Source organism: Otolemur garnettii, unplaced genomic scaffold, assembly GCF_000181295.1.
Source record: "Otolemur garnettii isolate 467f Iridium unplaced genomic scaffold, OtoGar3 scaffold00011, whole genome shotgun sequence".
NCBI lineage: Eukaryota > Metazoa > Chordata > Mammalia > Primates > Galagidae > Otolemur > Otolemur garnettii.
Window position 1 is genome coordinate 16,496,157 of NW_003852406.1, and position 16,430 is coordinate 16,512,586.

A 16,430-nucleotide genomic window follows, 5' to 3' on the forward strand; every position below is an offset into this window, starting at 1 on the left:
TAGGTGTACGTGGCTGGCGCCTTAGCCGGTTGAGCTATAGGCGCCGAGCCACAAGTTGTAATCTTAAAGACTATATAATTCCTACTTCCTAACTCCAGTGAGAACAATCTAGGGTGACACTCTGAAAAGGCTGGTAAATATAAAGTCTAAGGAGTAGGGCAGTGCTGTTCTGGCAAAGGAGGTTATGGGATAAAAAGAAGATACTTACAATAGGCCTTCCGACCCAATCATAGGCATAGTCAAAGGTGTACCCTTTCCTTTCAAAGAGGTCTGTGAAGAGGGTCCGTAAATACTCATAGTCAGGTTTTTCAAAGAAGTCTAATCGTCTGACATATCGAAGGTATGTTGCCATTTCCTCTGTAGGAAAGAGGTGAAAGACAATGCTTATTAGGTGAATGCTTCTCAATGGGGTGGTCACAGAAGGGATATTTACATAGGTGTTTGAGTATTTTCTCTATGAATCAAATAAAAGTGATAAAATCTATTTTGGTCTCAGTAACAATAAAAGGAAATGTAAACTAGCTGAACAGCATCCCTTATCTAGAGATAGCAAGTCAAGGACTCCACCTACTTAAGACTCAGTCACACTGGCTGAAGTGTCCCTTTAGCATCCTACCTGGAAAGTTCTCACAGAGAGCTTCAATGGGAGTATTCCTTTTGGTGTCACCAATTTTTTGATATCTTTCTTTTAATGTATCAGCCTATAGAGAGTAAAGATAAAGTTATTTGGAAAGAGGTGCTAAGTATAGGAGGTTCAATATGTTTTCAGATACAGTCTTCACTAAAATTGGCAGGATTTGTTAGTTATATTCAATTTGCTTTCTAACACTAACAATTAAGAAATGTAGAGATGATATATTTAGATATGGACAAACATCTGTGTACTGTAAAGTTTTACTTGCAAAAATATTTAATAGTCTCAGATAAACACCATCAAATGAGATGAGTGGCTAGGATAAGAAAATAACAATATTATGCGGCAATATTTTCAAAATTGCAGAAGCTTAGTAATATCTCATGGTCATTAGGGTTTAACAATGATTTAGTTTCTTTCTCTTAGATCAGCTCTAAGATAGAAGTATTGCTAAGACAAGTGGAGGAAATAGATGGTCCCACCACATACATAGTGAGAAGATGAATGAGGTGCGGGTAGGGTATAGGAAATGAAAAATGCTTTTCAACAATATGGTTCTAGTGGCTGGCTACCAAGGCTCACACCTATAATCCTAGCACTCTGGAAGCCTGAAGGGGGTAGATTGCTTGAGGTTAGGAGTTTGAGACTAGCCTGAGAAAAAACAAGACCTGTCTCTACTAAAAATAGAAAAAATGAGCTGGGCATAGTGGCACATAACTGTAGTCCCAGTTACTTGGGAAGCTGAGGCAGAAGAATTGCCTGAGCCTAGGAATTAAAGTTTGCAGTGAGCTGTGATGATGCCACTGAATTCTAGCAGGGGCAGACTGCTAGAGTAAGACTGCAGGAGTAAGACTGCCTTACTCTACCCCACCCTAAAATAAACAAAAAAAATAAAACAACAAAAACCAAAAACAAGGAGGGGGTTGTATAAAAGAAAAAAATTATTTGTGGTATAGGCATGGCTAACAGATAGGTTTAGTGTATATGAGTGGCTCAGAGCAGCCTAAGTCTAGTGTGCGTAGGAGCATTGTAGTCAGAGGGCTTCTTGACAGTGGACCAAGAGTAGGATCTCTAGGGATTCTTGTCAGGCTTTACCTAACCTGCTGCACCAATTAAACAACAGTGTTCTGAAGTAAACTGGAGAAATTTTGCAACTGTGACTACTATTAAAACAATTCACAGACCATGACTAATGCATTGTTTGGGGAGATGATAACAAGTAGGATGTGAAAATCTGTTTGAAAGCTATTGACATTTAGGAGAAGATGTATAGCATTAGAAGACAACCAGGGTAGAGATGTCACAAGAGGAATTTAAGGGAAAAGAAATAAAATCTCAAGGAGGAATGGGTTGAAGCCTTACATTTTAGGACAATGTCCCAGAAAGCACAATAAAATAGATCATTCTGCTTTTCTGGAAATAGGGGGCATAGGAGCACCCCAAACTACAGATTAGGGTTAGAAGCTCACCATTTCCTAATCTAATAGCCAGAAGCAGAGTAATTATAATAATTAATAGTTAATTCTGACATGTAGGCATTGTACTGATGCCTACCTTAAAAAGGCTACTTAAAGTCTATACATTTGGCAGGGTGTGTTGGCTCATGCTTGTAATCCTAGTACTCTGAGAGGGTGAGGCAGGTGGACTGCTTGAGCTCATGAGTTTAAGAGCAGTCTAAAGAGCAAGACACTGTCTCTTAAAAAAAAAAAAAATAGCCGGGCGTTGTAGTGGGCACCTGTAATCCCAGCTACTTGGGAGGCTGGGGCAAGAAGATTGCTTGAGCCCAAGAGTTTGAGGTTTCTGTAAGCTATGATGCCATGGCACTCTACTCAAGGGTGACAAAGTGAGACTCTGTCTCCAAAAAAATAAGAAAATTAAAAATAAATAAATAAATAAAGTCTACACGTTTGGCAAGGAATGGCTGTTGTCTGAATAGGCATTTATCCAATAATACACATGAACAGCAATATTAAACCTAGATTTCCATTTTAGTTTAGGTGAGTCCTTAGCCTACACAAGAAAAGCAAATATTTTCCAGTTCTCCAGAGGGACATCCCCTGCTGGGCTTTCTGGAAAAACGTGTAGCAGCTGCAGTCATAAATTTGTTCTAAAAATTTTCTGACATACTGGGAACACTCCTTCTGCTACATAATGGTAGTGGAGGAGGAATACCAACACAGAGGAAAAAGCAACAGTGCCAAGGCTGGGAGGGAATGAGAGAAAAGAATACGGTAAACCCAAAATCAAGGATGAAAGAAAAGAAAGAAGACAAATGTAAACAAAACAGAACTTCCAAAGCCTAGTTAAGAATTTACAACATAGACTAATATAACTAGGCCCTGCTTCTCATTTCTGTCACCAATCTTCCCTTTTGTGCTTTTTAAGAGACAGAAAGCCAGCAGTTCCTTCATTAACAACTGAGCATTGAAACAAAGCTCTCTACTGAGCACTTTCAAGGATACCTTGAGTCCTTGCCAGGGTAGGCTGCCTCGAAGGAAATACATGAACATATGGCCTAGGGCTTCCAAATCATCTCTCCGGCTTTGCTCTAAAAGGAAGACAGATCACACATTATGTTTGCAGTTATTAAAACAGAAAAGAGTTCAAAACCAAGTAATCTCTTCAGAAACCCTTCTGTTCCAGAAAGGCTCTGTTGACTAATTCTTTCAGGGATAGTATTTTGGATCAAAACAAACAAAACAATCAACATGTACATTCTTTGCCTAGATCTGTTGCTGGTAAGCAATCATCAAATGAAAAGACCAAATCCTAAATTAAAACCAACCCCAGCTATGGCTCATGCCTATAATCCTAGCACTCTGGGAGGCCAACGTAGGTGGATCGCCTGAGTTCAGGAATTTGAGACCAGCCTGAACAAATGTGAGACTCTGTCTACCAGAAATAGAAAAACTAGCCAGGCATTGTGGTGGGCACCTGTAGTCCCAGCTATTCGGAAGGCTGAGTTAAGGGGATGGCATGAGTCCAAGAATTCAAGTTTGCTGTGAGCTATGATGCCACGGCGTTTTACCCAGGGCACAGAGTGAGACTGTCTCAAAACAAAACAAAAAAACACCAAGCCCAAATCACTGAACAGAGACTAATCACCCATAACTCAATGCTGTTACCCTCCTGACAGAAAATTTAAATAAAATGCCATTTCCAGTATATGGCCTACAATTACACATTGGTTACCACCAGAGAAAGTGAGCAATAGATTAAGCAACAAAAACTGTTACAACAGTCCATTCTAGCTAGGCCTGGAAAACAAAAGCTGCAGAAGGATTAGCATACATGCTTAGTGCTTTTGATTCATCATAAAAACGCTCACATGAAAATTTAGTTTCACACAAATGAGTATCAATGCATACTCTCTTGGCTCCTATTTCATTTGTACCAGGTCCTATAATTAATGCCTTTAAAAAGAAAATTTAAAATTTCTTACTAAGATGCCCTGGATGAGCACATAAAACAAAGTTCCAGCCAGGTATGGCAGTAGGCGCCTGTAGTCCCAGCTACTCAGGCAGCTGATGCAGGAGAGTTGCAGGATCAGGATGCAGGAGGATCCTAGGTACTCAAGACTACCCTTGGAAACAGACTGGGACCCCATCACAAAAGAAACAAAACAAAACAAAAACCCCAAAAGTCCCTGCATTCTGGGAGCTTATCCAAAACAAGTTGCTGGACTTTTCTTTCCTTTAATTGAGAATGAGATGATAAAGAATAGTTAATAAAAAACTCTAACTTTCTCAGAAAATATCCTAAACATTCTATGGTTCTCTGGTTGTCAGAATAAAGTACATGCCTTTATTTCTAATTTGCCAATTATGGTTCATCTTAGACATTTTATGTATTTATTTTTTAGAATCAAGTTTAGGGTTTTATCAAAATAAATTAGAGAAGCAAGACTGAAAGGCTACTTTCAACATGACTGTGCCTTGTACAAAAAGTAAAACTCAAGAGGGCAAAGAGGCAAGGAAAGCCACTCAGCTCAAAATAAAGAAGCACAACATGTTGGACTGGCACCTAAAATTCTGGGACATGTGCATGAAAAAGAATGAATAGTGCTCTATTGACTAGATGAAAGAGACGCTACTTTCTACATAGCTGTTTCAAGGAGGTCTATGGATAGGTGGTTACTAGGGAAGGAGAGGCTGCCCAACAGAAGGATGAATGACATGAAACTGAGTTGGTATATATCAACTGAAATAATCTTCAAAAGAATGAAATAAAGCCTGGGCATGGTAAGGTATGAAGATCACTTGAGGCCAGGAGTTCTCTACAAAAAAATGAGTCAGGCAGGGTGGTGTGCACCTACAGTCCCAGCTACTTGGGATGCTGAGGCAGAAGGATCGCTAAAGCCGAGGAGTTTAAAGCTGCAGTGAACTATGATGACATCACTGCATTCTAGTTTGGGAGAGAGAACAAGACCCTATCTCTCAACAAACAAACAAACAAACAAACAAAAGCAATACCATCAGAAACTTTTGTCTGAATGCCTTGCCTAAAGTGTACAATAAAATATTATAAATAGTTGACAACAGAAAGTTTGTTAATGAACCTAAATATGTACAAATAAAAATAGAAAAGAGCAAGTGGGGTGAGCTGATGCCTCCCATAAAGCAGGGCAGATAGAGAAACCACATTACAGTTTCTCAAACTGTATCACGTTTATTCACTGCCTCTCCATTTTCATATCAACTTCCTGTAACAAGAGGCCCCTTGGTAATTAAAATATTCACTAGACAAATGTTTGGATTCTAGTTTGTTGGGCACTAGAGGGCGAAATTCTCCACATTTTTAATATAGATTGGGCCTAAAGAAAAAATATTTATCTTTATAGCAAAGTCAATTATAAAATAAGATTAAAATAATTTTTAAACTCACTGGAATAAGTAATAAAGTAATCCTGAGAATGATGAAAAAAGCTATGAAATAGGAGATAATAGGAAAATGGATCCTAAATCAGGTCAATCATCTTGGTGTTGGCTTATCTTGTCCACTAATTCAACTCAGTGAAATTAAGCATTGACAAATCACCTGCTTCGGGCCTCAATTTCCTCATTTGAAAATAAAATAGTCAATTTAGCACATCTGAAAAGTCATTTGCTAGCTTTAAAATTCTAAAATAATCTGTGATAATTTATAACTTAAGCTATTAGGGCTTTTCAAGAAAAAAAATAATGAAAAAAATCAGAGCACATTTATTTCTGCAATTCTTTTAACATTCCACACTTGTTCAATTCATTATTTCCACATGGCCTCATTATTTTTCATGCAGGATATTGTTATTTTCAAAGATGAAAGGTTTCATTATTAGTGAGACGTCAGACACAAAAATTCTTCAACCAATTAGAAACATGAGTTTGGTTTATATGCATCACATCCCTGATTTTAGGTTAAATATAGAGTACTCTGTAGAAAGAAAGGGGAAAGAATATCCAGTGTTCTTGCCCTAATTTTAACCATTAAATAATATAAATTTGGCTGTTCCCGGCCATATCTTAATCAGTAGGGATGTGGCTATTATGGTCTGGATGTTTGTTCCCCCAAGCCTCATGTTGAAATTTGATCCCAATGTTAAAGGTGAGGCCTAACGGGAGGTCTTTGGGTTATGGGGGTGGATCCCTCATGAATACATTAGTGCCCACCATCTGGGGGAGTCAGTTCTCACTCTACTAGTTCTCTACATAGGGGTTGTTAAAAAAAGCCCGGCACCCCTCCAACCCCACCCCCATTCTTCTCTCACCATGAGATCTTTGCACAGCTGGGTTCCCACTTGCCTTCCACCATGAGTGGAAACAGCCTGCGACTCGCCTCACTGAAGCCAAGCAGATGCTAGTGCCCTGCTTTTTATACAACCATGAGCTAAATAAATCTTTCTTCTTTATAAATTACCCAGCCCTCAGGTATTCCTTTATAGCAACACAAAATGGACTAAGATATTGGCTAATCTACTGTGGTAACGTTGGGTTTAAGACTCTTCCTTTATTTTCCTCTCCCTTCTCAGTCCTCTTTTCTTCATTACACAACATAAAGGATGCAACACATTTTAAAATCAGTAACACTGGAGTTCCTATGAAAGTCTCTTTAGTTTGAGACACAGGACAGAGTTTAGAGAACAGTGACAATCATCTGTAAGTATTCTCTGTAATGGGAAGAGAACAAATATGGTGACAGGGCTCGGTGCCCATAGCTTAGTGGTTAGGGCGCTAGCCACATACACTGGGCAGGTGGGTTCGAACCGGGCCAGGGCTTGCTAAACAATGACAACTACAACAAAAAAGTAGCTGGGTGTTGTGGCGGGCACCTGTAGTCCCCATTACTTGGGAGGCTAAGGCAAGAGAGTAGCTTGAACCCAAGAGTTTGAGGTTGCCATGAGCTGTGATGCCACAGCACTCTACCAAGAGTGACATAGTAAAACTCTGTCTCAAAGAAAAAAGTTGTTTTTGATGTTAACAGTATATTTCAGTGAGTTGCATATCTTTTACATTTTTTCATTTTCTACTATGACGAATATTCAAAAGTTGCTTCAAATTAAATCTATAGCTAAATATAGTTAATTATACTAGCACTCTGGGAGGCCAAGGTGGGTGGATTGCTTGAGTTCAGGAGTTTGAGACCAGCCTGAGTAAGAGTGAGACTCTCTAGACCAAAAAAATAGAAAAATTAGCTGGTAGCCAGGAGCAGTAGCTCACACCTGTAATCCTAGCACTCTGGGAGGCTGAGGCAGGTGGACTGACTAAGCTCACAAGTCTGAGACCTGCCTGAGCTAGAGCGAGACCCTGTCTCTAAAAATAACTGGGTGTTGTGGTGGGTACCTGTAGTCCCAGTTACTTAGGAGGTTGTGCCAAGAGGATCACTTGAGACTAGGAGTTTGAGGTTGCTGTGAGCTATGACGCCATAGTACGCTACAGCCTGGGGCAACAGAGTGAGGCTGTTTAAAAAAAAAAAAAAATATACACACACACACACACACATATGTATACATACACATATTTAATTATAATTCTAGCCAGACCTCATGACCAGTCCCATATACAGCCATTTCACCTCATCTGTAGAACAGAATGCTATCATTAGCACCAGAAACTAAAGTGGTCAGCACTCTAAGTACCAAGCTGCTGAGGGCGAGGCAGTCTTTCCTTTCACTTTATATTCTTCTCAACTGCATTTCAATTTCCTAAAGGTTGCAGTCACCAAGAGTTCTTTTAGGTATTAAAATGGGAAGAAAAAGATGTAAGGAAGCCAATATCCATCCTTGAAGAAAAAGTAAATCCATTTCATGGTAAACCTCAGCTTCCACACAAATCCCCAATCAGAGTTCTCCAGTCTGAAAATAGTCTTCTGTGACCTCGGGAAGTGTGTTCAGATACTATTGGCCCAGGGCAGCCAAGAGCATGACAAATGACGGGTAAATGGGGGATAGTGGTTTGGGGAGATTCTGCATCCTGATAGTGGAGATGATCTGCCTTGTTGACTGCAAGATGGATCTGAGTTGGGAATTTTATGATAAATCTCTTCCATATACCTATATATCATGGTTTTCACAGATGGCATATTGGTGGTATCCATTATCAGGTCACTGCTTGACCTTTCTGAATCTTCGCCACCCCTTTGAACACCTGCTGATTATTGAAATAGGCAGCCAATGTAGCAATGGCCTTTACCTATGGAATAGCACAGAAGTTAAACACGTTCTGGTTTCTTGAAAGATAGGTGATGACATCTGGACTGTGTTGTAGGGCACTGGTGATCAGTTTAGACACTGCATAGCCAATATTCTCTGCTTTATCAAAATCCCTCGAACATACCTGCCCAAATCTCTTGAGGCCAAAACTCATTTCCTTCTTGTTGGTCTTCCAAATAATCCCTAATGTTGTTTGTTTTCTGCAAAAACAGGCCCATCAAGTTGGCACTATTTATATCATTACCAACTAAAGGGTCTTTGAACTCTGAGACTGGGAAGAGACGGGACAATTCCCACTGGCCCAACAACATAGTGATAGTACTTGCCTCCCTTCTTTTCAGAGGTCATGTGTTAATCCAAAACTGTCATCTCAATTCCCGTTTCCGGCAAATGTCAGCAATCACTTATATTTCTCAGCCAAGTTTCTAAACTTGAGGGAAATCGCTGGAAAATTCTCTAGCACTTCTCAAACCTTCTCTCTCTCTCTCTATCTCTCTTTTTAGACAAGAGTCTCACTCTGTTGCCCAGCCTAGACTGCTTGGTGTCCTCACGGCTCACTGCAACCTCCAAGTCCTGAGCTCAAGCTCCTCCTGCTTCAGCCTCCCTGGCTACTTCTTTTCTTATTTTTAGTAGAGATGGGGTTTCAATCTTGCTCAGATTGGTCTTGAATTCCTGAACTCAAGCAATCCACCTGCCTCAGGGTGCTAGGAATATAGGAGTGAGCCAATTCCTTCTCCATGTCCTCCATGAAATCATCAGTCTAATTTGTAAAGAGTGAAAGTTATATAACAGTATGATCTTTTCTTCCCCACACTGATGGTCATGTCATCTTCCAGAATCTCCACAGCATGGACAACCAGATACAATATGCATACTGCATTCCCCATTTCCCCATCTAGCACCTCCATAATAGCTGCAAAACTGAGACTGTTCCGATTTAGATACTTGTAGCAAGTTTTCAAGTTGCTGCTGAGCGAGTACATCCTGCTATGATTGCTCTCAATATGCTTCTTGCATGGGACAGGTGTTTAATAAATGTCTGCTGAATAGTCTACAGGGGTGACACTGGTCCATCTTGGGTATCACCATCCACCTGCCCCATCTGGAATCACCGTAAGTTGTAGAACTCCTGGGATGTCCCAAGTACTTCACAAACTACATTGGTGGCAGGCAGCAGCAAGTTTTCATTTATCTTTTTCCCAGGGGTATCCAACCTGTGGCCCATGGACTGATTTTGTGAGGACTTTTTTTTGCTTATCTGTGGTGTTGGATAGAACAAAAAGTATGTAGGGACCTTTTTTTTTTTTTGCTAATCAGCTTTTGTTAGTGTTTGTGTATTTAATGTGTAGCCCAAGACAACTCTTATTCTTCCAATGTGTGGGAAAGAAAAAAAGGTTGGCATCTGTGGCACTGTACCTTATACAAACACCAGGTACAGTATTCTTTTTTTTTTGAGACAGAGCTTCAAGCTGTCGCCCTGGGCAGAGTGCCGTGGCATCACAGTTCACAGCAACCTCCAACTCCTGGGCTCAAGCAAGTCTCCTGCCTCCGCCTCCCAAGTAGCTGGGACTATAGGCACCTGCCACAACGTCTGGCTATTTTTTGGTTGCAGCTGTCATTGTTATTTGGCGGGCCTGGGCTGGATTCGAACCCGCCAGCTCAGGTGTATGTGGCTGGCGTCTTAGCCGCTTGAGCCACAGGCGCCGAGCCTGGGTACAGTAGTCTTGTTTTCCTGACAAAAATAATAACATCAGTAGGAAAACTACTGAATCCAGGAAGCAGGCATTAGAACAGCAATTTCTAGTGTTTGTCAGTTAAACCAATTATGACTTTACCATTTAAGATATAGTATGATTCCAAGTGAAAGGGAAGATTTCATGTCAGTATGAAGAAAGAAGGGGGGCACTGTGCAAGAGACCCATGTTAGGTGTTGTACGTTTATATATATATAAACCATTCAACCCTCAACACCCTTGTGAAGTACTATCTTCATTGTACTTCTAAGTTTCAGTGAGATTAAATAACTTGTCCAAAGTGATACCTTTTGTCTAATTCCTCTTACAAGTAAGGTCTTTTTATCTTGATTAAAGCTTTTAGCAAAACTTGTACTGATTGTCCATCCCAAATAAAATGCTAGACTCATGGTAGAGCAAATATATTTTCACTGGATGAGACAGCAGCTCTTCCTTCAAGAATTATGCATGGTTTATACAAAGGGAACAGATTTAGTCCAGTTTTAGTGTTATATTCTTCACCCCCACCAATACCAGCCTGATGTTCTTTTTTAGGACTGTCATATATGGGTCATATTTAAGTAAATACCAAATTCATTACTAAACTCATTTAAATGCTATCACCTTTTTACAATAATTCAAGTACTCAAATTGCCCAGGAACTAAGCATTTGGAAACATGTAAAGAATTAAGAATCTGCAAATAATCAATGTGATACTTAGAAAAGTCATGAACTTACCACTCCAATATCACAAGTATGAAAATCACTTAGCGTTATGAAGCAATAAGAACAACAAGTTGTAATATACAGTGAGAATAAAAGTGTTACTGGAATAAAAGATTGTTCTAAGGACCTGTTCCCTTCAAGGAGCAGAAAATGAACACACCTTTGCCAAGATGCGTGTTGATAGACATATATCTTGCAGTTCCAGTTAAACTTTTGTGCTCCCTATAAGGTATGTGTTTTTTGGTTTCAGGATCAATATATTCCTTGGCCAGTCCAAAGTCTATAATGTGTATAACATGCTCTTTCTTATTGCCTTGTCGGCCAATCAGGAAGTTCTCTGGCTTGACATCTCGGTAAATGAGGTTCTTTGAGTGCACATATTCCATTCGAGAAAGCTGAAAGAGAAAAAAATAATGGAAGTCCTCTGAAGAAGTATAGTGGGAAAATATAGCAAAATCTTTTTTTATTAGCCCAAGGTTTTAATTACTGAAGTAACAATAAAACTCATCTCTTCTATCAGAGTCATTTCAGTGACTTGTAAACCAAAAAACATTTTTCATTACAACTACCCATCTAACAAATATCAAGATTAGGAAAAGGAGGATAATACAGATCAGCAAAATTAATTTTACTTCAGAAAGTGAGCATTTAGGAGAAAGGAAGTATTCCCAGGTAGAATAAAAGACTTGGTGGCTTTTGAAGCCGGTGCCACTAATACATTCACCTCCTATGTGTGTCTTCCTATCCTTAGTTGGACAGAATGCCCCAATCCAGCTCTCACTGTTATAGAAATAAGAAAAGTGAGGCCTAGAGAAGTTAATACTGGCCTAACATCATATACCTAGTTAGCACAGAGAAAGGAGTATAGTTTTATGTTAAAGTAAATATAACCCAAAATAATAATCATAAAATTACTTCAAATTTTATTAATTATTTCTAAAGCTTTTCTACTTATAGAAAGTAGAGAAATGAAAGCTCAGACATTTCCAAAATATTTCCAAATATTTACCAGACAGTGGCAGACTATCACCTTTTGAAACTAATAAAGATACATTTGCATCTTTCCAGAGGGCCTGACAAATTTCTCAAAGTAACTGTTGCAAATGTTCCTTAAACTAGTACTGATGTGTAATTTGGGAGAACCTGCAAGAGCCACCCACCTCTTCCACTGTACCAGTCTGTGAGAAATGGAGGCCAGAGAATTAAGGCAAATTCTTGGTCATACAATTTTTAAATCTGAGTGAAAGTGCTATGGGTTTTATCTCCAGTCCTTTCTTGGATGGAACAGTGAAAGAGGGATGACATGACCAAACTTTACAGCTATATGTTTAAAACCTATAAATAAAACATCAAAGAAATTATTTGCATTTATACAACTGTATCTATTCATCCTCCTTCTCCCTAAATTGTATGCTTCCACTTTAAAGGCAGAATACTGCTTGAAGGTGCAAAATCTTTTTTTTTTTTTTGAGACAGAGCCTCAAGCTATCCCCCTGGGTAGAGTGCCATGGCATCACGCTTCACAGCAACCTCCAACTCCTGGGCTCAAGTGAGTCTCCTGCCTCAGCCTCCCAAGTAGCTGGGACTACAGGCGCCCGCCACAATGCCTGGCCATTTTTTTTGGTTGCAGCCATCATTGTTGTTTGGTGGGCCTGGGCTGGGAATTCGAACCCGCCACCTTAAGTGTATGTGGCTGGTGCCTTAGCCGCTTGAGCCACAGGCGTCGAGCCAGCAAATTCTTAAAATAGAGCAAATTGCAGATGTAGCATGACTTCTCTGAATTAATTCCTTTTACCCCAATCAGCTACCAAGAAGGCCCATCAAGCCTGTGAGCACTAGTTTACTAGGTGTCACAACTGCAAATCACCAAAAAGCCCACAAGAATATGCCTAGAGGACCAGTCTACTCTCTCCCAGAATGGCAACTCCAACTTACCAACTGGATGGCTATCATTAACACCGTCTTCAAAGTAAATGTTCGGTCACAGAGGTCAAATAAGTCCTCCAAGCTAGGGCCAAGGAGCTCCAGAACCATGGCATTGTATTTCCCACATGGTCCAAAGTAATAGACCTGTGGAAGACCTTCACCTGAAATCAGAGGGGAAAATGGGGCACAGAATGGAAGACACAAAACTATGAGACAACGGCATTAGCACTGAGTAAGATTTTGTGAGATTTCTAATTTCTTTCTTTGTCCCTTTTGGAAACTTAAATTGAGCCCATCTTCACTGGGAACTAATAATAGGTGGGAAAGGCTAAGTCATTGCATAGTATGTCTGAATAAGCAGATATTTAATACTATAATGTCAAAGGCATTTCCACTGCTATAAGACAGAGAATGGTTCCTGATCCATCATCAGAGCAGAGTATAAACTATTCTTCCCCAGGGATAGTAGAAGTACTATATCATAAAAGGCTCAAAGGATGGCTGACTGAGGTCAAAGGCCAGGCTAACAGACCTTGTCTCATTAGTTGGTTTTATTAGCACTCCATATGCTTATTGACAAAACCTCAAGAGCGCTTTGCAACTACTACCCTATAAAAAACTTGGGTTGAAGGGACGAGGTCACAGACAGTACAAGCTGGCTATAGGCCAGCACAACTAACGTTCTTCTCCAACAGAGACTCTGTAGTTTTCTATTTTCTATCAGCTGAAGGAAAGCCAACAATTAGTTTTTTATTGCTTATAAGTAATTATGAAAAGGAGGAAAAAAATACAAGGCTGGATTTTCCCCTGATTTGAAATTCATAGCTATTAAGAAGCCAAAATGTAGACTTTCTCATCTAAGTGGTAAACTGTGAATGAATTTCCTCTATAAAGAGCATTGTAAATGTGATATATTCAGTAAATACGTAACTGCTACCATGAGAATACTGGGTACTAAGGAAACTACAAAACATTTTTGTAATTATAAACATTTCCACATTTATATAAATCATAGTCTACAGCTGTATATGTTGTGGATTACTGTGTTTCTGCCTTTAAGTTTTTCAGATAGCAAAATTGTCTCCATCTTCCTAGTCCGTTTTAATTTGTATGGGTGGGAGACAGGCAGAGGTGATGACATCCAATACATCTTTCTCTCCAGGGCAGATTTTGTATGTATGGAGTTAGTGCAATTCATTGCTATGATGTGTGTATGTTTGACTATTTCATGCACCACATGGACTATTTTACTACACATAAATATTAAACAACTTGAGTAATTTGCTTTAAATATGTTTATTCCTCACTTGTATCTTCTAATATATAGTATACATTGTTTCTGCTAGCTCAGTAAATAGCCACTGAATTGTTTTTGTGTTTTGATTTTTCCTATCTTCAAAAAGAAAAGGGATTTTTTTTTTTTTTTTTTTGAGACAGAGCTTCAAGTTGTCGCCCTGGGTAGGGTGCTATGGCATCACAGCTCACAGCAACCTCCAACTCCTGGGCTCAAGCGAGTCTCCTGCCTCTGCCTCCCAAGTAGCTGGGACTACAGGTACCCGCCAGGCTATTTTTTGGTTGTAGCTGTCGGTTTGTCGGCCCGGGCTGGATTCGAACCTGCCAGCTCAGGTATATGTGGCTGGCAACTTAGCCACTTGAGCCACAGGCACCGAGCCAAGCAAAGGGATCTAACATAAAGTGTCTTTTTTCCCTGATGCTTTGAAGAACTGTTTTTTTAGTTTAAAATAGCTGTTACCAATGAGTCCTGCAGAGAAATCCAAGGCAGAACACTCTATTCTAGAGATATGCTACTTTTATTAATCAGATACATGGTAAGTTAAGTTTGGGAATCTTTTAAATTTATGTCCAAGTAAGTTTTTGTTTTTTGAAGATCATTAATTAAATTATTTTGAAAAAACTCAAAGCCCAGTAGATATATTCTTTTTTTTTTTTAAATTTATTGTTAGGGATTCATTCCAAGTAAGTTTTTTATGTCTCTAAAATGAGATTTTCCTAATATAGAGTTTATATTCTATTTTTTTTTTTTTTTGAGACAGGGTCTTATTATATTGCCCTCGGTAGAGTGCTGTGGTGTCACAGCTCACAGCAACCTTAAACTCTTGGGTGTAAATGATTCTCTTGCCTTATCCTCCCAAGTAACTGGGACTTACAGGTGCCTGCCACAGTGCCCATCTATTTTTTTTTTTTTTGGTGGTTGTTGTCATTGTTGTTTAGCAGGCCTGGACTGAGTTCAAAACCACCAGCCCCAGTTTATGTAGCCGGTGCCCTAACCAGTGAATTATGGGCCCCAAGCCAGGAGCTTATATTCTTCAAAGCAGGTTATAGCAGAGTCTATCAATTACCTGTTCAATGTCCATTTTCCCCTTCTCTCTTTTTTTCATTTATTTATTTATTTTGTGGGACAGGGCCTCACTTTGTTGCCCAGGTTACACTGCTGGCATTGTTAGAGCTCACGGCAACCTCAAACAGGCGCAAGTGATCCTCTTGCTTCAACTTCCTGAGGGATTACAGGCACCCACCAGTATGCCTAGCTACCTTCATTTTTTGTAGAGATGAGGGGTCTCTCTATTGCCCACATTGGTCTCGAATTCCTGTCCTCAAGTAATCCTCCCATCCTCACCTCCCAAAGTGCTAGGACTATAGGTATAACCCATAGTACCTGGCTTCTCCCCTTCTTAATTATAGAACTTCTCATTGTTGAAAATAGTAACTTGCCTAGTTATAATTCCAGCCTCCCATAACAGCAGGAAGGTCCAGTGAGGTGGAAGCAGAAAACATTGGATTGGTGGTTCTAGAAAAGTTCTTTCAAGGGAGCTGACTAGAAGAGGAGGTACAACACTTTGAAGGACTAGAAGCCATCTAGAATCATCAGACACTTGAGGATATAAGATAGTGCCAAGACTGAATGGAACAAAAAGAGAAGAACCTGAGGCCCTGATGGCTGTGAAGTACCATGCCAATGTTGGTCTTCCCTTCTCTCTGGACTTTTTTTTGTAATACAAAAGAGAAATCAATCCCTACCTTGAGTGAGCTACTGTTATTTGAATTTTTCAACAGCCAAATCTAATCTTAATTAATAAATATACTATTCTTTTAAGTGTCTGAATGGGGTATCTGGGCATAATATCCTCTTACTGAAGTACAAGCTAAAAGCCAGGCCTAATTAGAAATATAACATTGGCATCATTTCCTAGACTTGCTGCCAATAATGGTCAGATTAAATAAGACAAATGATCTTGTTCTCCATGATCTTTAGTACCAAATCTAGATTATCTCTCTCCAGAAATTTCTGTGTTTACTAGTAAGTCACAAAACAATCTTTAGAGTAATTTCTGTAATTTCTAACTACAATGTCACTCGTAACTTCTACCTAGGAACTTCGAAGGATGAAGAGTTTCTGCTTGATGTGTTATTGTTTTTACTAAGTATCCTGAGACATCGCAATACCCCAGCAGGCTCTGCAATGCTCAGGACAACTTCTAGACCACTAAGTAGCTTTGCATTTCTGGGAAAGGAGCTAGGTCCAAGATACTAGTGTAAAAAGAGCTCAAGTCTGAATCCCGGATCTAGTATTTGCTTCTGTTACCGACTCTGTCAAATTCCTTAGCCTCTATGAGTTAGTTTATGAATCTGTAAAAAGGAAGAGCTTAGATTGGTTCCTTTTAAATCTAAATTCTTTTTTTTGTTTGTTTGTTTTTTTTTTTT

General features: G+C 39.5%; 1 protein-coding gene and 1 pseudogene across 1 annotated transcript in view; both read right to left on the reverse strand.

Annotated features, from left to right (window-relative positions):
* CSNK1G1 (casein kinase 1 gamma 1) overlaps positions 1 to 16,430 on the reverse strand; it is a 200,173-nt gene that overhangs the window by 38,122 nt on the left and 145,621 nt on the right. The window contains exons 4-8 of the mRNA XM_023510004.1: positions 12,717 to 12,913; positions 10,942 to 11,176; positions 3,097 to 3,182; positions 617 to 701; positions 161 to 357 (exon numbers count right to left, since the gene is read on the reverse strand). Of these exons, the coding sequence (XP_023365772.1) occupies positions 161 to 357; positions 617 to 701; positions 3,097 to 3,182; positions 10,942 to 11,176; positions 12,717 to 12,913 (800 nt within the window). The remainder of the gene's footprint in view (positions 1 to 160; positions 358 to 616; positions 702 to 3,096; positions 3,183 to 10,941; positions 11,177 to 12,716; positions 12,914 to 16,430) is intronic.
* On the reverse strand, positions 7,950 to 8,751 carry LOC105886458 (annotated as a pseudogene).